This window comes from Pantherophis guttatus, chromosome 11 (assembly GCF_059756535.1).
Source record: "Pantherophis guttatus breed Tessera chromosome 11, ASM5975653v1, whole genome shotgun sequence".
Classification (NCBI taxonomy): domain Eukaryota; kingdom Metazoa; phylum Chordata; class Lepidosauria; order Squamata; family Colubridae; genus Pantherophis; species Pantherophis guttatus.
Genome location: NC_142073.1, coordinates 26,249,929 through 26,271,963, shown reverse-complemented (window position 1 = coordinate 26,271,963; position 22,035 = coordinate 26,249,929). Strand labels below are relative to the sequence as shown.

General features: G+C 48.4%; 2 protein-coding genes across 3 annotated transcripts in view; one reads left to right on the top strand and one right to left on the bottom strand.

Annotated features, from left to right (window-relative positions):
* The window catches only part of SF3B3 (splicing factor 3b subunit 3), a 50,872-nt gene extending 50,524 nt beyond the window's left edge, over nt 1-348 (bottom strand). The window contains exon 1 of the mRNA XM_034425664.2: nt 49-348. The gene's annotated coding sequence lies outside the window, so the exon portion shown is untranslated. The remainder of the gene's footprint in view (nt 1-48) is intronic.
* Nucleotides 132-20,535, top strand: COG4 (component of oligomeric golgi complex 4). Of its 2 annotated transcripts, XM_034425668.3 has the most exons (20): nt 132-359; nt 441-523; nt 610-724; nt 1,704-1,878; nt 2,538-2,731; nt 3,742-3,847; nt 4,352-4,509; nt 5,760-5,818; nt 8,349-8,482; nt 9,351-9,422; nt 11,656-11,774; nt 12,901-13,067; nt 13,685-13,850; nt 14,589-14,651; nt 15,079-15,195; nt 15,524-15,616; nt 16,457-16,540; nt 16,830-16,931; nt 19,603-19,731; nt 19,924-20,535. In XM_034425668.3, the coding sequence occupies exons 1-20, from the start codon at nt 267-269 to the stop codon at nt 20,056-20,058; spliced, it is 2,364 nt and encodes a 787-aa protein (XP_034281559.2). In that variant the 5' UTR covers nt 132-266; the 3' UTR covers nt 20,059-20,535. The 2 variants fall into 2 exon arrangements, with proteins under 2 accessions (XP_034281559.2, XP_034281560.2); XM_034425669.3 differs by lacking the exon at nt 9,351-9,422.
* Nucleotides 20,536-22,035: the final 1,500 nt, after the last annotated feature.

Here is a 22,035-nt window from a genome sequence, read left to right as displayed (position 1 = left end):
CGCGGCCGCCCCAGGCAGCCTCCCGGGCCGAGATTCAACGGCACCTACCGCAGAACGGCGCGGATGGCGGCGGATCCCGTCGCCCCTCGCCTGCCGCAAGGCCCGCGCTCCTCCCCGGGGTCCTTCGAGGCACGCGGCGCGCGGGCTGCCCTCGTCGCGCCTGACGCAGCGCCACGGCCTGCGAGGCCCCCTCGGACCGCGCGTCAGGCCCCGCCTCGGCGCCCAGGCCCGACCGGATCTCCGCCGCCGCCCGCACCGCCGGCGAGATGTGCGCCTCGGCGCTGTCGCTGGAGCAGCTGCGCGGCCTCACCGAGCTGCCGGAGCTGGAGGCGGCCTACGGGCGCCTGTGCCGCGAGGAGGTGGGTGGCGGGGAGGCCGGCGGGGGGGTGGGGGCGGCGGCGGCGGGAGGCGGCCTCGAATGCGCGTCTGCTTCGTTGCAGGGCGAGACGCGGGCAGAGCTGGAGCTGCTGCTGGAGCAGCGCGGCACCCTGGAGGGGAAAGTGGCGGCGCTGCACCGGATGGGGTGAGTGGCGGGGGTTGGCCGGGGCGAGTGGCGCGGGTTGGCCGGGCCGGGGAGCCTCAGCCGCCGCTCTTTCTCCGCCTTCGCAGCCCCAACCTGCAGCTGATCGAGGGGGACGCGCAGCAGCTGGGGGGCACCATCGCCTTCACCTGCCGCCTGGCCGAGAACGTCAGCAGCAAGGTCCGCCAGCTGGACCTGGCCAAGGTGGGTGCCGCCGCCGCCGCCGCCTCCCCGGAACCGAAAGGCCGAGGCGGAAGGGAGGCGCTGGGCCGGCCCGCCGCGCTCGCTTTGTGCGGCACAATTCTACTGAACCTGGTGGAGGGCTCAAGAGACATGAGAAGGAAAGCAGGGGGTGGAATAAAAGGGACGACTCTTCCCCGGCGGTAGAGTGACCTTTAAGAACGTTACACCCTCCACTTTATTACAGAGATGCTACATAATAGCGATAAGTGCAAAGTATCGCACCTTAATAAGTCTTTTTAATGTCACTCCACACAGGGACAAAATTGTTTTGAAACAGTTTGGAGTTTGTATTTGTCAATAGAGTCCCAGCGTAGTTAACCTTTTTCTCCACCTTAAAACCTGATTTTCTTGTCAACGTTTCATTATCTTGAGAAGCCATATTCTTAACAAGCTTTTTTTGTTTTCTGTTTATAAGTCATTTAGCTTCATCAAGTGTTCTATAGCAGTTTTTGGGTCTCCCAGAAATATAATTAAGTCAGTAGTGAAAGCTCTCAATTTATAAATTTTTCTTTATGCCCTCATCTTCTCATCCTCTGATACTTCTATTCACAACTTCCAGCATTGATATAAAAAACAGGGCAGATAGAGGACATCCTTGTCTTGTACACTTTTAAAATGGTTTACATAAATCTTCATTGATGATGTTTGCTCTGATGAGTATATGCCTTCCAAATGCCTTTTAAATTTAAAATACCAATTTAAGTTACCAAAAGCTTTCTTTGCATCCAAAAATATTAGAGCTGCTTGTTTCTGGTTGTTAAATTGTCAGTATTCAATAAGATTCAAAACAGTTCTCATATTGTCTCTCAGTTGTCTTTTTGGCAAAAAGCCAGATTGGTCCTGGTGAATGTAAGATTGTAGACAGTATTGCAGTAAAAAATGTATAGTCGTTGTTTACTAATGAAATAGGTCTGTAAACCTGCTCACTTTGCTTTGGCAGAACCGCCTCTACCAGGCCATCCAGAGATCAGATGATATTTTGGACCTGAAGTTCTGCACCGATGGTGTCCAGGCAGCCCTGAGAAGTGAAGACTATGAGCAAGCGGCAGCTCATGTCCACCGCTACCTCTCTTTGGACAAGTCGGTCATTGAGCTGAGCAGGCAGGGCCAGGAGGGTAAGAAGGCCATTTGATATCTGGCTCTTCCTGAGTGGGCTCCCCCGCCCCATAGCGTTAGCCCTTCAGAGGGCCTTCCTGCTCTCAGTCCTTCTGCGCCCAGACCTTCTCCAGTGTCACCTGTTTGTAACATTATGTGAGGTTCACTGAAAAAGATAGGATATCAAATGGTATAAATTGGCATTGTGGCATGTATATCATCACTGTTATATGCATGTGATACTGTACTATAACAGACAATGCCAAATACTATAAAATACTACATCACGCTATATCAGCATAGTGACCATTGTGATTTTTCTTGACCGTTAAACTGACTGTAAGAAGTCAGTAAACTTGTATCAAAAACACATCCTCAAAATTTACTTTGAAGCTGCCTCATATTAAGTTGCCTCTGGCCAGCAGCAAACCATGAATGTGGCTGTTGTTACTGGTTTTAAAGGCTTCTAGCCCTTCCCTGCCAGGAAAACCAGATGTTTTTTACTTTATTCAGCATTGGAATTAGAGTTTATCCTCTAGTTAGGACTGAAATAGAGTTTACAGAAGTTTTTCTTCTGTCTCCAGTTCAGGCTTCTCTTAAGAACCTGGATTATTTAGTTAAATTAATCTCGGCACCTATAAAACAAAATAATATTGCAGCTCATTCTCTTCCCTGGCAGGCACCATAACTGATGCCAACTTGAAGCTCCTGCAAGAAGCAGAACAGCAGCTCAAGACAATTGTTACTGAAAAATTTGATGTTGCCATGAAGCAGGAAGACATGCTTCAAGTGGAACGCTTCTTCAAGATCTTTCCCCTGCTGGGCCTGCATGATGAGGGGCTGAGTAACTTCTCCAGATACCTTTGCAAGCAGGTGAGCACCTTGCAGGTCTGGGGGTGAACAGCAACACTTGTGCTGCTGAGAGGATTTCTCACTTCTCTGCACTCTGTCAGTCTGGTGGATGGAAGAGAGTTGGTGGCCCGGCTTCTTCTGATCCACGCTCAATTGGCTAAAGACAAACAGAATCCAGGGGTCCTTTGAGGAACCAAGTGAAACTCCGTTATTCACTGATTTCATTTGGCTTCAATGTTTACTCCAAGGGCTTTTCCAGTTTCCTAGATAGCTTCAGTTTCTTTCATTGAGCTGCAACCAGTTTTTCTTCTAATGTTTGAGGTGTGTTTGTTATCATAGGAAAGTGTAAGCTGTCAAGCTTCATACTGCCAAGTTGTGTTCATCTTGTATCAGCAGTACTGCAGAGATCAGTTAATAAGCCGCAATACCTGGGGGTGCACCCCTAAACTGGTGGTGTTAGCAATCTTTTCCAGTCTTAGCCATCTATAAATTTCTCCCCATTCCTTCTATAATTTTGAATTTCCCTGAAGCTTGCATATTTTTTGTGTGTGTGATAAAAGTTAGAAATAAATTCATAAATCTTGCTTCAAGAATACCTCTTTTTTAATTTATTAAATTCCCATTTCCTAGAATCCAATATTAATTATCCTTTTCCCCTTGGTTTTCTGTAAGTTTGAGAATTCCAGTACAGAGCAATCTCTTCACTGGATTTTCACCATTAGCACTTCATTGGCCAGCTGTTCCCTACCACTTTGATGAGTGAATTTCCTTTTCAATCATCTATCTTCTTAATGAGGAATCTTGCCAAGAATTTATAGAAGATGCACTTAGTATGTTTTGTCTGTCCCGGCTGATAATTGAACTCTTTCGTAACTGCCTATTATTGTCCTTTGGAGTATCTGCAGTTTGTTTCAGGAAGACCTTGGAGAATTGGTGTGCATTAAAAAGTAGGAGATAGCAGTGGTGAGCCATCTTGCACCAATGGGTGCTGTGAGACAACAGAGCAGGCTAAGGGAGCCTCTTCTTTCCAGGTTGCTAACAAAGCAGAGGAGAATTTACAGTTAGCGTTACAGACTGACCCAACAGACCGGCGATATGCAGTCCTGTTTGCAGACACGCTGACGCTCCTTTTTGAAGGTAAAGTTCTGCTCTGCTTTCATCCTGAAAACTCAGAAATGAATAAGGCGTTACTGCTTGGGTGAACCCCAGAGGAACCTCCACAGCCATGTTGAGCCTTCCACCTGCACGGGCCTGGGGCCCCTGAGCTCCTTTGGGCTGCTTCTCTATGGAATAACATTGAGAAGGACAAAGGAAGCAGTAAGCTAGATTGAGGCCTCCAGGAAGTCTTTGAGTTGTAACAAAATACAACAAAGCCTTGATAGGCTCAAGAGGGAGGGAGGGAGGGAGGGAGGAGGCAGTGGAATTGGCAGGAGCCTTTTGCTGTGGTTCTGGCTGATTCTGTATCCTAGGCAGGGTTGGATGTGAGTGGCTCTTCCCCACATTTAAGAGTGAACAGGCAAGGTCAAAACCTACTTTTTAATTCATTGATTCCTAGTATGTTCCTCTTTGTGTTAAAAACTAGCAATTTGGCAGCAAATTTTCTGCTCCCTGAGATTTTGTGGGTCTGGGGTTTCTTTGTAGGGATTGCACGTATTGTGGAGACCCACCAGCCCATTGTGGAGACGTACTATGGACCTGGCAGGCTTTATGCTTTGATCAAGCATCTGCAGGCGGAATGTGACCAGCAGGTGGAGAAGGTGGTGGAGAAGTTCATCCAGCAGAGAGACTATCGTAGGCAGGTGAGAGCGGGAGGAGGGAAGGGAGGGAGGGAGAAAGGCTGGGTTTTCCAGGTGGATCTCCTGTGACTGGCTGGCTCTTGCTCTCAGGAGTGTGCGTGAAATGGAAAATAAATCTTGCTTTTTGTTAAGAACAAAGCCCCCTGCCTGGAATGTTCTTCAGAATGTTCCAGTTGAGCTGCACTGGGGCCGGACAAGCTAAAATCACCCTATGTGTTCCAGCAATGGGCAGCAGAGGGAATTCAGCCTGAGCCTTTGCTCCCTTGTTCTCCCACCCAGCATTACAGGAGCTATTCTGACTGTAACCCATAAAGAACTTCTACAGAATGAAGAGGAGCCACTTTTATTTTTATTTATTTATTTTATTATTCATATTTCTATGCCGCCCACTCTCCGAGGACTCTGGGCGGCTTACACCTAAGACAGTATACTAAATAGCATATTGCCCCCAACAATCTGGGTCCTCATTTTACTCACTCGGAAGGATGGAAGGCTGAGTCAATCTTGAGCCGGTGAGATTTGATCCGCTGATCTGCTGAACTAGCAGTCAGCTGAAGTAGCTGCAGTACTGCACCCTAACCACTGCGCCACCTCAGCTCTTATGTTGATGTTGGCCTTGGGCCCAATTGGGATCCTTGGTCCTGGGAAGCGGAGGGGCTCGTCCAGGCAGGGCGGGACTCTCAGCTGCCAAGGCCCAGCTTCTCAGGGTCCTCTGGGGTCTGAATCAGGCTCAGTGCAGTGGCTCCTGCACTTAAGAGATTGGTCCCGAGAGTGTTTCAAGTGTGGAAACTGTCCCATGTCTCAAGCCATCCTTTTAGCAGGGAGACTGGGGCAGTGTGGCTTCCCACAGGCAGCCTTTTGCAAAGCCCTTCGGCTTCCTAGCAGCTCCTGCAGCAAGAATCACACCTGGGCTAAGCAGGGAAAGGAAGCGGCTGTCAAGGGCGAGAGCCTGGGCTCTGATTTTCCGGGTTTGCCTCATCTTTGGAAGCTGCATGCCGGGCTGTGTCGAGACAAGAAAGGTGGCCGAGGGTTCTTGCTTCCAAGGCATTTGACAGCCTGCAGAGCTCTGCCTTTCCCAGAGCTGGACCTGCCACTTCCAGCCCTGTCAGTGAGTGCTCAGAGGGTCCTGGAAATGGGTTGGGCAGCAGCCAGGCCTGCTGTAGCTGGGATGTATCCCCTGCAGCCACTGCCTGCTTGGGCTTGCCCAGTAAAGAGAGGGGGGCCTGACAGCTCTTGTCTTCCAATGCTTGCAGTTCCAGCATGTTCAGAGCAGCGCGATGAGGAGTGTGGCGGGAGAAAAGATCGAACCAAGGTGGGGCACGTCTCTTTTTCTTTCAGGTGAAAGCAAGACAGGCTTTTTACTGGGGGAGGTTGGGATTTGCTGGGCAACAAAGTCTGCGTTGGGGTTTCTGACAACTTTATCGGACTGGCTGGCTGCTGATAGCCTCCCAGAGGGCTATCAGCCCTTCCACACAGGTGCTTGTCCTCCCTGGGAAAGTGAACCGAAAATGGTTGATGCAGCTTCCTCTGGGGTCTTTGGATGTCACCCCCGAGGAGTGTGACTTCCCTGGAAGCTTTGAGCTTCCCTGCTCGCTCTCTGAGCTGCACAAGAGAGGTCAGATTTGTGGAGGTGAGTGACAGTTTTCCAGTCTGACTTGGGGATAAGTTAAAATTCTCCTTAGAGGATTTTGGTCCCAACATGGGCCAAAATCCATGGTATTCTTTGATACTTTGTTTAACAATATAATTTTTATTACACAAATTTTAAGAAAATAAAAATAATATAGATTTTGAAAGAAAAAAGGAAAGAAAGTAAAGCATTAAAGTGGAAAGGGGTAAAATGAAAGAAACAGAAAGGGAAAAGAAAAGAGAGAAAGAGTTATAAAGAAGAGCTTCCAGTTTTCTTAACAGCAATTACATTTATATTTTACGCTCTCTACAGTTACAGAATAGAATTAGAAATAGAATAGAATAGAATTCTTTATTGGCCAAGTGTGATTGGACACACAAGGAATTTGCATAGGCTCTCAGTGTACATAAAAGAAAAGATACATTTTTCAAGAATCATAAGATATAACACTTAATGATAGTCATAGGGAACAAATACGCAATCAAATATTAGGAAACAGTCAATATAAATCGTAAGGATACCAGCAACAAGGTTACAGTCATACGGTCATAAGTGGGAGGAGATGGGTGATATGAATGATGAGAAAATTAATAGTAATGCAGTAATGCAAAACTAGTTTGACAGTATTGAGGGAATTATTTGTTTAAGAAGAGTGATGGCGTTTGGGGAAAAACTCTACTTGTGTCTAGTTGTTCTGGTGTGCAGTGCTCTATAGCGTCGTTTTGAGGGTAGGAGTTGAAACAGTTTATGTCCAGGATGTGAGGGGGTCTGTAAATATTTTCACAGCCCTCTTTTTGACTCATGCAGTATACAGGTCCTAAAGGCAGCTAGGTAGTAATTGTTTTTTCTGCAGTTCTAATTATCCTCTGATGTCAGAACCAAACCAGACAATTATAGGGGTGCAGATGACAGACTCAATAATTCCTTTGTAGAACTGTATCAGCAGCTCTTTGGGCAGTTTGAGTTTTCTGAGTTGGCACAGAAAGAACATTCTTCTTTGTGCTTTTTTGATGACGTTTTTGAGGTTAGGTGTCCATTTTAGGTCTTGAGATATGGTAGAACCTAGAAATTTGAAGGTCTCTACTGTTGATACTGTGTTGTCTAGTATTGTGAGAGGAAGGGTGTTGCTAGTATTATGGAAGGGTTTCTCCTAAAGTCTACCACCATTTCTACGGTTTTGAGTGTGTTCAGTTCCAGATTGTTCTGGTTGCACAACGAGACTAGTTGTTCAACCTCCCATCTGTATGCGGATTCATCATTGTCTCGAATGAGATCGATCACTGTTGTGTCATTTGCAAGCTTCAGTAGTTTAACAGATGGATCGTTGGAGATGCAGTCATTGGTATTGAGAGAGAAGTGGGGAGAGCACACAGCCTTGGGGGGGTTGTAATTGTACAGGTATCTGATGTGATTTTGCTTAGCTTCACCTGCTGCTTCCTGTTTGTTAGGAAGCTTATGATCCACTTACAAGTGTGTTCAGGTACCGCTAGCTGGTTTAGCTTAGTTAGAAGAATGTCTGGAATGATGGTATTGAATGCTGAACTAAAGTCTGCAAAGAGGGCCCTTGTGTAGGTCTTTGGAAATTCAAGATGTTGTAGGATGTAGTGCAGAGCCATATTACAGCATAAGTTCCTTCTTTCCATAGTCTTTCTAACCATCAAATCCCTACACATGTTCATCTTTTTCTTTTTTCAGCAAAAAGTCCATAAGGGTTTTCAGTCACTAATAAATGTAGTTATTGATCTTTCTCTTATCAAACATGTCAGTTTTACCATCTCTGCTAGTTCTATCATCTTCACCAGCCATTTCTCTATTGTGGGTATTTCAGAGCCTTCATTTCTCTAACCATGCAACAATTGTCTTATGTAAATGTTCTCCAACTCTTTTCTGATTTATTTATCCATTAGTCCCAGCAAGTGGAGTTCTGGTTTCTGTTCTTTGATACTCCTATTTATTTCTGTTATGTTCAGTTGTTGGGAAAATCTGCACAGGAGTGTCTGGCTGTACGCAGAATCAGCTAGCCATTTCTTTGCCTCTGTGTCTCTTGTGAGAACTGAAAGAGCACTTTCAGCAGAGCTATGCAGAAGTGCCAGGAAGAAAACTGAAGGCAGCCAGACGTCCTGCCCAGATGACTCATTGTTGGAGATTCTGGTTTAGCAGACGTGGTTCAGTGTTCCTTTTCTCTAGCTGACCCTTGCTTTGCTTCTCACAGGGAGCTTGACCCTATTTTAACCGAAGTCACTTTGATGAATGCCCGCAGCGAACTCTACTTGAGATTCATCAGGAGGCGCATCACCTCTGACTTTGAGGTGGGAGATTCTGTGGCCTCTGAGGAGGTGAAGCAAGGTAAAACGCAGGTGTTTGCTGGAGAGCCAGGTGCAAAGGCTTCCTTCCTACAGCTCAGAATCTGTGATTATCTGCTCTTTAGCAGTGAAAGTGGAAACATTCCCCTCCCCACCAGGCATGACGTGAGAAAACCTATAAGGAAATAAACCCTGCCACCCTGGCACAGAGGTTGCTTCTTTGTGTCTGAGAGAAAGCAGGCATCCAGGTAGGCCTTGACTAACACCCAAATGGAACCCAGAATTTTGGTCATAAGTTACTGCAGTTGTAAGTCGCACTGCATGACCGGATTCGCTTTTGCGACCATTTTTATGATAAGCAAACCATGTGGTGGTTAAGCAAATCCAGCACATTCAGTGGGTGTTTTGTACCATTTTCTGCCAGAAAATGGCAAAAACTGTTGTAAAATGTCATGTGACTGGGACAATGTCATGTGACTTGCAACGGATCGTAAATGCAAGCCATTTGTTAAGCACCCAAAATTCAATTGTGTGCGGCAGTTTGTAGCTTTGAGGGCAGGTTTGTAGTTAACTTTCTTGTAGTACAAACATTTGAGTGGCTTGTTAATTAGTCAAGGACTGTATATAATGGATGACCTTGGAGAAAGGAGCTGCTGCTGCCTAGGAAGCCATTGGAGAAGAGGGGCAGGAAGAGCAATCCTGGAACAGTCAAGAAAGACCCAGCCTCATGGGTCTTGCAACTCTTCAGCCATCCCAAGCAAACCAGAAAGGAAACATAACCAGACAAGGGAGATGTGTGATTCCTAAATATGACAAAATAATAAAATAATAAATCTTTATTGTAAGGCTACATTGACAGAATCTTGCAAATCTGAAAGGACAAACTTCCCGCCCCCTCTTTTCATTGCCAGCTCCATCAGGGCAGATCCATCCTTCGTTTCTTTCTTTGAACCTGGGCAGCGTCTCTCCCCCCTTTCCTCAAGGTCAGCCATGCTTCCATTACATCATCTCTACTCCCCAGCTATTACAAAAACAGCTGTCCATAAAATTTAATAGTATAACATTTCACCTGATTTTTATGAAAGTTGGGTTTTCACATGTTATATCATAATGTGGATTGTATGTATGGTGTGAATTCAAATATTGAGGGTCATAAGCCATGGTTTAGTTTAGTGCAACACAGGGTTGCCTACAGTCTAGAAAGCAGATATGTACTCTCTCTCTCTCAAGAAACCTTCATATCTGTCTTCTTATACTTAGTTTTACTGTACAGGTAGTCCTTGATTTACAACTGATTGCTTAACAATGGTTTAATTTAACAATAGCCTATGAGGGTGTCAGTTATGAACTAAATTTAACTTTGTGATCATCACCCTGCCCCTTTATGATCATGTAGTTGCAATTCAGGTGCTCAGCAATTGACTTGCATTTATAACCGGTTACCGAATCCTGTGGTCATGTAATCAAGAATTGCAACATTTTTTGCCGGTCTCCATAAAAAAGTGCCACTGGTTAAACTGGAATCACATTTACACCCCTGTGACTCAACTTATTCTTGTCCCATTTGTGGTCATAAATTGAGGACTGCCCCCCCCATAGGACTGAATGTTTTGTAAGCTGTTATTGTATCAGACATTGCATAAAAATGTATTCATTATCGATATTAGCCACAGTTCCACCCAATCTGTAAGTAGACTCCCATTATTTTAGCCATCAGGAGTGCCAGAAACTGTCCCAACTTGGTCAGTTAGGAAAGAAAGACCCCTGGCCCATGATTAGCCAAAAGTATACTTTACTAAAGACAAGGTGGTTACAGAAGAAGCAAAGCTGGATCTGAGGTTTTAATGCTCAAAAGATAGTTAACATTCCCTTGCTCCTGGCCAGCCCCCCTGGTTATCAGTCAATGTCCAATCAGATGTTAACAATTTGTTTGGGGAACTGAGCCAGTACTGTATTCTTTTGGTGTACCTCTGAGTCCCCTCCCTGCCTCTCTATCCCCCACTGCTCCTTCCCCCCATTACTGATGTCAGGCTGTTAGCTTATGGTGCGTAGTTAAGCAGAATGGCAGCCACGACGGCCTCCTTTGCATGAGAATGGGCCGGCTGGGAAGTGGCAGCCCTTGCAATAGCTCTTTCATCACCACCACCACAGCCCCCATTCAGATGTGGGAATTGCAGTGGGGCTGGCCGCAGTTGCCCTTGCATGCCGGGACTCCTCCTGTCCTTTCCACATGTCTGGCCTTTCCTGCCTTTGGTGCCGCAACCCTCATTCCTCAGTGGCAAGATTGGCCACAGATGCCTTTTAATATAGGGAGGTGTGTGGGGAGGTACCATAGTTTTCGGACTATAAGACACACCTAGCTTTTGGGGAGGAAAACAAGAAAAAAAATCTGCCTCTGCCTCCCAGCAATTTGCCTACTTGCAGCAAACAGCTTGGTTAGCTTCAGCACAGCCTGATTTAGCACGAATAGCTGATTGACGGTTGGATCAGCCTCTCTATCAGCTGTTCCAGACTGAGGGGATCGCCACCACCCATTGCCACCGTCGCTGCCCATCGCCGCTGCCACCTCCGCGTGCCCCATTTTTGGCCTCTGCATGCCCAGTTTTTGGCCTGTTCCAGGTGGCTGCAATTGCGGGCCAAAAATGGGGTGCATGGAGGCCAAAAATGGGGCGCACAGAGGCCAAAAATGGGGCACACAGAGGTGGAGATGGGCGGTGGCGATCGCCGCAGTCTAGAACAGCTGATAGGCGGTATTCCAGGAGGCCGATCCAACCACCAATTAGCTGCTCTTGCTAAATCAGGCTGTGCTGAAGATGACCTTGCTGTTTGCTGCAAGGAGGCAAATTGCTGGAAGGCAGAGGCCAAAGGGTGGGGGCCAAAGGATGGGCGGGGCTTTGGCAACATTCACTCTATAAGACGCACAGACATTTCCACCTACTTTTGGGAGGGGGGGCGGAGTGTGTCTTATACACTGAAAAAGGTGCCTCACCAGCAGCTGAAAAATGGTATTAAGTGCATCACCAGAGATTTTCTATCTGGAGCCTTTGCAGCTGTATCTCTTCGGTATCTATTGACCTCTCTGGTAGTAGCTGCAAAGAATTTAAGTCTCCTTAATTCAGGATTTTGATTACATCTTTTTCACCTTTGTGCAAGTCCCGCTTCTATCATTTTCAAACCATTCTGCTGTTTCTTAATCGTTGTGGTTCTGCTCCACAGAGCACCAGAAGTGCCTGGACAAACTGCTTCACAATTGCTTTCTGAGCTGTGCCATGCAAGAGTTGATTGGCTACTATATCACCATGGAAGAATACTTTATGAGAGAGACTGTGAATAAGGTAGGTGTCACGTTCTGGTGTCCTGCGTAAGAAAAGCCAGCAACACAAGTTGATGTTAGATTGTTTATCTGGAAATGTGGACCCAGCATGAAGTGACCATCCAAAAGGAATCAAAGTTTATACTACCATGGTTAGCTCACCCGCCCCTTAAATTGTGCCCCACCTCCCCTGTGTGCGCCTCTCCCACCGACCACTTAGATGGCCTTCAGAGTCCGGCCATGCCCCTATCCGCCCATCCTGGCTCATCCTGCCTGGCTTCCTGCTGCTGCCCATGCTCCGACAATCAGCTGTTTTCCTGATCTAACGAACAAGTGTTTTTCATTGAGCCGGGTACAGCCAGTGTTCCGCTAGCCAGGCAGCAGCTCCGTGGATGCAGGAGTGGTCAGCCAGTCAAAGTCTGGGGGCCCCTAGCCAAGCAGCAGCTCATGGATGACGGAGCCAAGTGATGCGGGTCTCTCGGGTGGCGGCTCCATGGCGGCCTGGCCGTTGCTGGCCATGCACGTCATCACTCCTCCACCTGAATGGCAGCCTCGGCCCATCTGGCAGTCCGGAGCTGACAGTAGGAAGAACTGCCTGGAAGTTCCCATCTGTTCTTCCCTTCTTGGATGGAGCAGGCCATCTCAACAAACTCAGTTGCATGGCTGAGTCCCATGGAGGGTCCATTTCTTGCATGGAAAGCCCAGTGGGAAGGAAACAGCCTTCGGCTGGGCCAGTGTAGAGTAGCCTTATCAACCTTGACTGCGCCAACCATCCAAGCTTCAGCCGGAAGTTTTTCCAGCTTGTTTTTCCAGATGAAAGCCAGATTCTCTCGGCTGCAATAACTAGACTCTCTACTTAAGAGTTTCTCAGTTTCCCATAGTGGTGGTTTGGCTTACCAATGGTGGTTTAATTGGCAAAATTTAACAGAGTTTGAATCAAGCTATAGCTGAGCGGAGTAAACTGTGATGATAATAAGACCAGTTTGACATTTTCTGCTGAGGAGAGAGATCTTTCACTGTCTTGTCTTCAGAAACAGCAAAGTTTGGAAGCCAAGTGCTAGGTCTCCCTGAGTGCTTGAGTAGAGCCAGTGTTTGATGGGTTGACAAGCCCAGAGTAAATTATGAATGCCTGTTGGCTTTTCTGCTAGGCTGTGGCCATGGACACCTGTGAGAAGGGTCAGCTAACCTCAAGCATGGTGGATGATGTTTTCTACATTGTGAAGAAATGCATCGGGAGGGCTCTTTCCAGTTCCAGCATCGACTGTCTCTGTGCCATGATCAACCATTCCATCACTGAGCTTGAGTCAGAGTTCAGGTAGGTGGTGGGGAAGGACAACTTGTGGAGCTCTTGTGGGAACCTGAGGAGGTTCTGCTAAATCTCGTCTAGGCCTCTGTAAAAAAGACATAAGCTGCTCTTTGGACTGCGTGGACTTCATAACTGTTGCACACAATCAGAACAGATTTGCAAATGTGGAGGCTGAACTAGGACCTCCAAAAGGTTGGAGGAGATGATCTCCAAAAAACCTATGATCCCATGACTTTGAATCATGAAATTAAGGATTGGAGGGAAGTCTGACAAGTGAACTGTGCACACTGTTTCAGATTAAATTTACTTATTGGAATGTTCTGAGTTTGAAATAAACTATAGATGCATGGATTCCACTATTTCCTGCTCCTGATGGTTTGGGATGGACTCTTCCTGCATCCAAGGGCAGAATTTATGTCACACAAGGGTGGGCGGCAAGGAGCTTGCTTTGCTCTGCAAATCCTGCACAGCACTCTTAGCAGTGAAGCCAGTGTTGCTTTCTTAGTCAAAGTCGGGGGGGAGGGGGGGGTTGCAACTTGAAGCCCTTGGTCCTGCCTCCTTCCTGCGAAAGAAGTTGTCTCCCTGAATCTCCAGCATTCTTTCTTGAGGTTGTCTTCTTTCTACAGGGAGATCCTGGGCCACAAGCTGCGGATGGGCTTCCCGGCCACCCCTTTCCAGGATTTCCAGAGGGGAGTGACCAGTGCCGTGAGCCTCATGCAGAGCAGCCTGCAGCAGGGGAAGTTCGACCCTAAAGGCATCGAGAGCACTGATGAGGCTAAGCAATCCTTCCTGGTGCCTTGTCTGGTTGGGGAACTGGAGGGGGCAGTGCCTGGATTGGAGAGAGAGGCAGAGGGTCTCCTAGAGAGCTAGTATGGCTGGGTTGAGGGCCAAGCAAAGTGGGCTGTTGGAAGCACCAACATAGCGTCATTCGTTGGAGAAGAGAGGTCGAAATGCTTGTCTTATTCAAGTACCTGGCATACAGTTAATTTCTGTTGAGGAGGAAAGGAGGTTGAAATGTTGTTTCACAAGGAAGAGCCCACTGGTTAGGTCTTATATTGAGAGGCAGCAAAGGAGCAGGTGGATAGGGGGTAGCAGGTCTTTGCGTCAAGAGGCAGCCCCGCATGCCAAGACCTGGGCCTGATGATCAAATGCATGGAATTCTCTTTGCAGTAGTTTCCCCCAAGGAACTGGGCCTGGCCTGCAGGGCTGGTGGAAATGGAAACGCCTCCCTGCCTTTCTCCATCTGTTGGGCCAGTCTCTTTCCTTTCCTGGATGGGGAGCAGCCCGATGCCGGGTTTTAAGAGTCAGCTGGGTCTGAGGAAAAAGGAAGTTGAGGATCAGGTGCCTGATCCTCTTCCCTGGCAAATGAAACCTTCCTTCGTGTTCTCCTGGCTCCCTCCTCCTGTGTGCCAAGTTCCTTCCTCAGAGGAGCAAAGACTGAAGTGCTGAGCTTGGCGACCAAGGCCCTTTTGGCATGGCTGCTCTTAAAGGTTAGAAAAGATGCTGACCATTCTGCTTACTCTGTTTCAGGTGACTTTAAACAACGTGGAGGCCTGCAGCGAGAACATAATGACACTGAAGAAGACCCTGGAGGTACTTGTGGGCTCTCAGCTCTTGGCTGGAAGCAGCATGTCTTGATGTCGCTGTGTGTTTGTGTGATTCAAATCCATCTTGGGGCTAAGTTAATACACTAATTCATAGAACCACTTCATCTCAACTAGAAGTCTGGCTTTATTTTGGGAGGTCCTGCCTGGCTTATTCCAAAGATGGGTACCCAAAGAAACCAGGATATAAACCATCTGCTGAGTTTGGAGCAAGGGGTTGTGATGCCTGGCCGGGAGGCCACGTCCAGAGACTTAGACTGTATGGGAAATGGGAGGAAGAATTGAGCAGCGAGAGAGCCTCCCTGCGGCTGGGCTGCTGCCTCACCTTCTCTTGATGTGCTTCATTTCCACCAGACTTGAGGTCTTCCTTCTGCAGAGCGATTCTTGTTTGCAGCTGGATTTCTGCTTCCCTACAGAGCGACTGTTCGGAGCTCCTCAGCCAGGGCTTTGGAGGAGAGCAGGCTCGGCTCAAGCTGGAGAGCTGCCTTTCGGACATGGACACCGTCTCCAGCAAATTTCGTGACCTGCTGCAGGTGAGCTTTGGACCTTTGGAGCATTGCCTGTCCCAAGGCCTCCAAGGAGGAAGTGAAGGAGGGCAGCATCCTTACCTGGCAGGAGGTGAGCTGCTTGGGGCTGCAAGGGGAGCTTCTCTTCCACTCCCCCACATTTTGCTGAGCGCTTCTCCGCTTCAGCTTAGAGAGATGATACCATTATTGAAATATGAGCAGCTTCTCTTCGCCCAAAGGCTGGGACCCCCTGGGGTCTGCACCTTTGCCAGGATCAGCTCCCAGGTGGCTGCCGTGTATAGGGGAGGGAGGAGACCTAATGAGGGGCTGCTAACTGACCCTTGTTCTCTCTCAGGAAGGCCTGAATGAACTCACCAGCTCAGCAGTCAAACCGCATGTGAAGCCCTGCATTAACCTCTTCCTGTCTGTATCCCACAACATCGAGGAGGTGAGTGCACAGCCCTTGTTTGCTTGCTTGCCTGAATGCAGGAGGCTGGAGAAACGGGGCGGGGGGGTTGTTTTCTTTTGAAGACTCAACTGGGGCTATATAGGGGAGAAGATGTGGAATCGGAATGCTGGTGGGGGAGAGATAGCTTGAATAAGACATATAGTTGTCATTAAGTAAAATATGAACAGCCCAGAAAGGCTGAGGAAGAATCTCAAGATTCTCCTCCTTGACTCTCTTTGGTGTAAGAGGGAGGGAAGGGGGCATGTCGAAAGGCTTCTGAGGTCTCGGTGCAGCAGAGTTCCAATATCGCTTGTGGTGTCTGTTCCCTTACCTGGCCTAACTGAAGAGCTGATGAAGAAGCCAGAGGAGGAGAACAGAAGCGGCCTGGAGGCTCACTTTTCCTTGGGGTGTGGGACTTGCCAGTCAAGTGCCATCCTTGCAGTGGACTCCCTTTCTGCATGCAGAGTTTCTTCCTTCAGCATCTCCCCAGGGAATAGCCCTACTGCCTCCCAGGCCCCCATCCTTCGTTTCCTCTCTAAGCGGGCACAGAAGCAGCAGGAGGCAGGCCTGGGGCTGGCAAGCCTTTGCCAGGCCGTCCGACTCTTCGGAAAGCCTCTGGAGGAGTAGCCTTGAGCAAGCCAGGCCTCTTTTATGCGGCTGAGCCCATCAGTCCCATCCTTTTGCTGTACCTGGCTTCAGTGAAAGCAGAATTGTTGTAGTGCCTCTGAGAAAGACGTGACACGCCAGCTGGAGCCACCATCAGCACCCCGGTACTCAAGGGAGGCAGAGGAAGGGAACATTTTGTAGAGAGACCAGCTCTGTTCTCTGCTGCTCTTTCAGGAAGAGTTTAACGACTATGAAGCCAACGACCCCTGGGTGCAGCAGTTCATTCTTAACCTGGAGCAGCAGATGGTGGAGTTCAAGGTAGGTTCGAGGCACGAGTTGGCAGGGAATTCCTCAAAGGGGAATTGGCCCCTTTGGCACATAGGCATTGGTCAGTTCAAGGAGAAGGCAGCTGTCCCACTGCCAATGAAAGGGCCAGGGCACCTATTCCCTTGGCAGCTTTTTCCCTGGACACAGGGAACGGAGGCATGCCTGACACCAGCCTTCTCTCTGGACAGGGGCTGGGTGGAAGCATTGTCCCCCTGGCCTGCCTTGGTCTGCTTCTGGCAATAGTGCCATCCTGAACCAAGTCCTTCTCCCCTCTCTGCAGGCAGGACTGTCCCCTGTGATCTACGATAGCCTCACCAGCCTGATGACCAGTCTAGTTGCTCTGGAGCTGGAGAAGGTTGTTCTCAAGTCCACCTTCAGTCGGGTAAGATGGGGTAGAGTGTGGCAGTAAAGCCAACCTGTAGATCGATTGCAAGACATGTCAGCATTAAAATCTGAGTCTAATTATTTATATGTAGAATAACTTCAAGTAACTTCAAACAAAGTGCCCCATCTTCTGCATGGCAGCTTTCCTTTTCTCCACTTCCCAGTCCTTTGGAGTGTTCATTTCAGTGCTGGGATAATTAGCAAAAGGAAATTATTGTTTGAATTTACATTCACTCAAAGTTTTACAAGAGAGTAAACAGGCACAGAATGAGGAATACACTAGATTGTTTGCATAGCATGGTAACAGCTGCCAGCACAAGCACATTGCTTTCTATGTATATTCTCCATTGTGTGCCTGCTTACTCTTTTGTCATCCCTTCCTCTCCAGTCTCTCCATTCTGGAAAGGAGGAAGAAAGAAAAAAAAATCAGGTCAGGTGTAGGATAAAACATATTGACTGTAATGGCAGTCATGAGACTGAGGGATACTGCAGAGCTCATAAATGGAGGCATAAGTTGTAAAATTATCTTTTTAGCACTGTCATATCTTCAGTCACTGAACAAAGCAGTTGGTAACTGAAGTCTAGCTGTACTTCAGAAACAAACTGTTTGGTCAGTGTTCAACCTGTGATCCACTGAGACAATCGGGTCTTTTTCACATCTGCTGCTCATTGTGTTCCTTCCACCAGTCCTGTTTCATGCTTTTGATTTTGTTCTGCAGAAATGTAGGACTTTGTATTGTCCTCATTCAAGTCCTTTAGAATCTTGATACCGGCTACTAAGGTGTTTGCTGTCCCCACAATTTTTGGGGTAGGTTGTTCCTCTATCCTCCATATCACAGTAGTATAATTTAGCCAGTTTGCCATCTTCTCTACTAAAACCACAAAATACCCTACAACTCACATTCCCATGGTCTGCTAAACTGGTTATAATGGATTCTTGATAAACAAACTCCTGCTGGTTGCTGACAAGTAATACATACTTCTCTGTTTAGCAACTTTTTATTACTTGCTCAAGAGTTTTGAGTAAGAATATCATGCTGACAATCCATAGTTGCTTGGGTTTGTTTTTTCCTCAACACTTTCCTTCTCCAATAGCATTTAGACTTATCTACCGCTTCAGAGTGCTTTACAGCCCTCTACAGAGTCAGCCTCTTGCCCCCAACAATCTGGGTCCTCCTTTTACCGACCTGGGAAGGATAGAAGGCTGAGTCAACCTATGGCCCCTCAGGATTGTACTCCTGGCAGTGGGAATGCAGAGTTAGCTGCAATGCTGCATTCTAACCCTGTGTCACCACGGCTCCTCAATGCTCTGACCATCTGCTTGTCCTCCATGAGATCACAGAAGGGGTCAGCGAGATGACACCCTGGTCTGGCCTTAAAGAGTCCAAACGGATTCCTGGTCACTGTGTGTGTGTGGTTTTTGTTGTTGTTGTTGTTGTTGCCACTCCTTTCTTCGCTCAGTTGCTCTTTCTGGTCCATTGCCACATTGGCTCTTCTGAGGGGAGGATTAAAGCAAAACAGGAACTGAAGGGCTCTGCTGCAACTGCGAGAATCCTCCCATCTTCTCCATGGCATCTTGTCTAGGACTTTCCTAACTTTCTTGAAAGGGATCCCTTGAGATCTCGTGTCTTCCAATTCCAGTATGCTCCCTACCTCCTCTGATCCCCAATGCCTTTCCCTTTTCTACCAGCTCTTGCTTATCAGTTAAGATCCAATCTAAAAAAAGGTGATCCCCTTGTCTCTGTTTCTCCTCTTGGAGAAGTCTAGTCCAGGATCTGCCTGGCTTAAATGCCTCCCCAGATCCCCACCACGTTCTTTATCATTTCTCCTTCCTCAACTGGGCCCAGGAATACCTGGATTCCAATCCAAGGGCACCTCTTCTTCAGATCTGCTGCTGCTGCTCTTCCCCTTTCATCTCTTGCTTTGGGATGAGCTGCTCCTTCAGTCTTTACATCCCACTCCTGAGTTTCACTCCGCCATTTATTCAGTAAGGTACTACATCACTTGCTTCCCACATGATGACTTGGGTTCTGCCTGTTTGTGCTCCTTATTCTGCTTGTTGGCATCTTTGGATTGTGTAACTTGGCCAGTTCTTTTCTGTATGCTGTGAGCCAGGTGTAGTGCAGCTGTGTGAGGGGAATACCTGCTGGGCAAGAGTGGAGGAGTGGCTGGCCAGATGACGATGCCTACAGCAGAGACCCCTCCTTTGGCAACCTGGAGCCTCTGCCTCTTATCGAATAGTCACAGTGCACCACCGGCAAGCCTTGGCCCTCTGAGGGCTTCTTCCCTGCTCTTAGTCCTAAGAGAGGAATGGGGAGGAAGAGGTCCAGCTTGCCTGCCTGCTTGGGAAAAGAGGCTGGGTTAGGGCTGGGAATCAATCTGGCTTTGGAGAGCCCCTTGTTTGAGTGCTTGTGGAGCGTGTTTACTGACTCCTGCCACAAAGGGCCAACACAAGAATGCTGTTGAGATGGATGGACGGGCAGCTCAGGGTGGGTGAAGCCAATGGGTGACAGAGTCAGGGGCTCTCTGGAAGTGGGCCTTTCCCCGAACTTCCCTGCTAGGTGGAATTCAGAGGTGAATCCATTCCAGGAGGTTCTGCTGGGGCTGGGATGGGCGTCTCATGGCCAGATGCTGGTTCAGCCATGCTTTGCCACTTTCTGTCTCCTCAGCTTGGCGGGCTGCAGTTTGACAAAGAACTGAGGTCCCTGATAGCCTACCTGACTACAGTCACCACCTGGACCATTCGTGACAAGTTTGCCCGGCTCTCCCAGATGGCGACCATTCTCAATCTGGAAAGGGTGGGCCCTCCAGATTTTACTCCCGAGGCAGGGCAACCGGGGGGGGGGGGGGCGGAGGCGGAGCATAGCCCCATCCCAGACGGACCAAAGACAAAAGCAGGCAGGGCAGCGGCTCTGCTGCCTTCCAGATGCCAGGCCGGTGCTGTCCGGTCCTCTGCCAGATGGGCAGACAGTATTTTCCTCTCTTTTCAGGTAACGGAGATCCTGGATTACTGGGGACCCAATTCGGGCCCTCTGACGTGGTGCCTGACGCCAGCAGAGGTCCGCCAAGTGCTGGCCCTCCGGATGGATTTTCGCAATGAAGACATCAAACGGCTGCGCCTGTAGCCATCAGAGAGGAGCTTCCTTTTTTAAAAATGTGTTGCCTCTTCCTGCCAGGAGTGGCTACTAAAGCAGATAGAAGCTCAGCCGCTCACCTTTTTGCTAGGAAAAATGGGACGCTGTTTTGTTGAAAAGTGGAAGTAGGAACATTTTCCTCTCAGCAACCTCAACTAAGTTTAGGCCTCTTACTTAGCTGCGTTTGTGCAAGATGGTTGCCCAGCATCCCGGGCTTGGGACGGGCTGTCAATTCATGGCAGCCTCCTAGAAAAAAGGTTCCCTGGACCACGATTAAAGGGCCCCGTCCTCTTGGGGTTTGGCCCAGGGCTTGGCTCTCGGCTGTGGTTGGTGAGTTTGGCCTGAGCTTTGGCCAGAGCGGCCTCCTGGAACCTTTCATGGGTGCCGGGACTCAAGAGGCCAACACGGAGATGACCAAATCAGCTGACAGACCCAAAGGAATTTAAAATAAACATGCTAATACCATAATGCTGTTTTAACAAGTTGACAGTGTTCAGGTGTGGAAACAACGCTTGAATAGCTGAAATGGGCAACTTACAGAGTTGGTTTCTCGGTTTGGGCTTTCTGTTGAGGAGAAAAGAGGGAAGACAGGATATTGTCTTCCAATATTTGAGGGGCTTCCCATAAGGAAGAGGGGGTCAACCAAAGCACCTGAAGGCAGGACAAGAAGCAACAGATGGAAACTAATCAAGGAGAGAAGCAACCTAGAACAATGGAACGACTTGCCTCCTGGAGTTGTGGGTGCTCCATCATTGGAGGCTTTTAAGAAGAGACTGGACAACCCCTTATCTGGAGTGGCCGTGTCTCCTGCTTATGCAGGGGGTTGAACTAGAAGACCCCGAAAGTCCCTTGCAACTCTGTTATTCTGTTAATAACTCTAATTGGGTGTGGGCAGGCAAGATGAAGACCATAAGCTTAGGTGACTGAAACAAGATTGGGCCAGTTCACAGAGGAGGAACCAGTTGCCAGCAGTCGTTTCCCTCCAGGAAGGAAAAGGGGGCGCCTTTAATGCCAAGATAACCACCCCCGCTGCCCTTGGCTATCCTGCCTCGGGCTTGTGGTTCCAGCTTGCAGAAGCAAAATGCCATGTTAGGCAAGTCTCCAGTCTGATCTAACTGGCCTCTGGCTGACTCTGGCTTAGCTATTGCAGCTGGAACATCGTGAGGAGATACTATAGATAGGTAAACCTATTACTGAGACATCAGGACAAGGAACCATGGCTTTAAACAGGAAGCAGATTTTGGTGGAAGAATTTCCTGCGGACTGGAGCCGTTTGCTAGTGAGGATATGGTGAATTGCTCTCTTCAAGCAGAGGCTGGATGGCCATTGGTCAGGGATGTTGAAATGGGAAATTCCTACGCTGGGCAGGGGTTTGGCTAGATGATCTCCAAAATCCCTCTGATTCCATGAACAGAACTCTCTGGAATTGTGATTCTGTGGATACTGTTAACAGTAGAATCAAGGTTTGAAAGGGCCTCGAGGGTTGTCGGAACCGTCCCTCTGCTCAGTGCAGGCCTCGGTTTTGAGACCTCCAGTCAAGAGAGCATCAACCACCTTGGTGGCTGATGGCTCTGGTGATTTCTCCTGACCCCCACAGCAGTTCAAAACTGGGAACAGGAAACAGATTTTCCTACTCTGTTGGTTCCCATCCTGCCCTTCCGTTGCCCCAGAGCGGCCTCCTTCCTCTGCTTCGTGATGACCCATCAATCCAGGGGTGAAATCTAAAATTTTTTGCTACCGGTTCTGTGGGTGTGGCTTAATTAGTGGGCGGGGCTTGGTGGTAAGGTGACTAGGAGGGTGTGGCCAAGTCAATGTCACTTCTTTGCCCTTTTTTAACCTACAAAACACAACACAACTGGCTCACCCACAATGTAAAAGCAGCTGTGCTAGACCCAAAATGGCCCCTGCAACAAGCAGGAACCTCACACAGCCACAAAAAGCCCCCAAAACCAACTTTCACATTTTACA

What these genes read in the sequence shown, in the direction of transcription:
- COG4 (XM_034425668.3), top strand. Translation starts at nt 267, where the DNA reads ATGTGCGCCTCGGCGCTGTCGCTGGAGCAGCTGCGCGGCCTCACCGAG. An exon ending in CTCTGAGGAGGTGAAGCAAG is followed by an intron (nt 8,483 to 9,350) that starts GTAAAACGCAGG and finishes TTTCATTGCCAG; the next exon opens with CTCCATCAGGGCAGATCCAT. An exon ending in AATTTCGTGACCTGCTGCAG is followed by an intron (nt 15,196 to 15,523) that starts GTGAGCTTTGGA and finishes GTTCTCTCTCAG; the next exon opens with GAAGGCCTGAATGAACTCAC.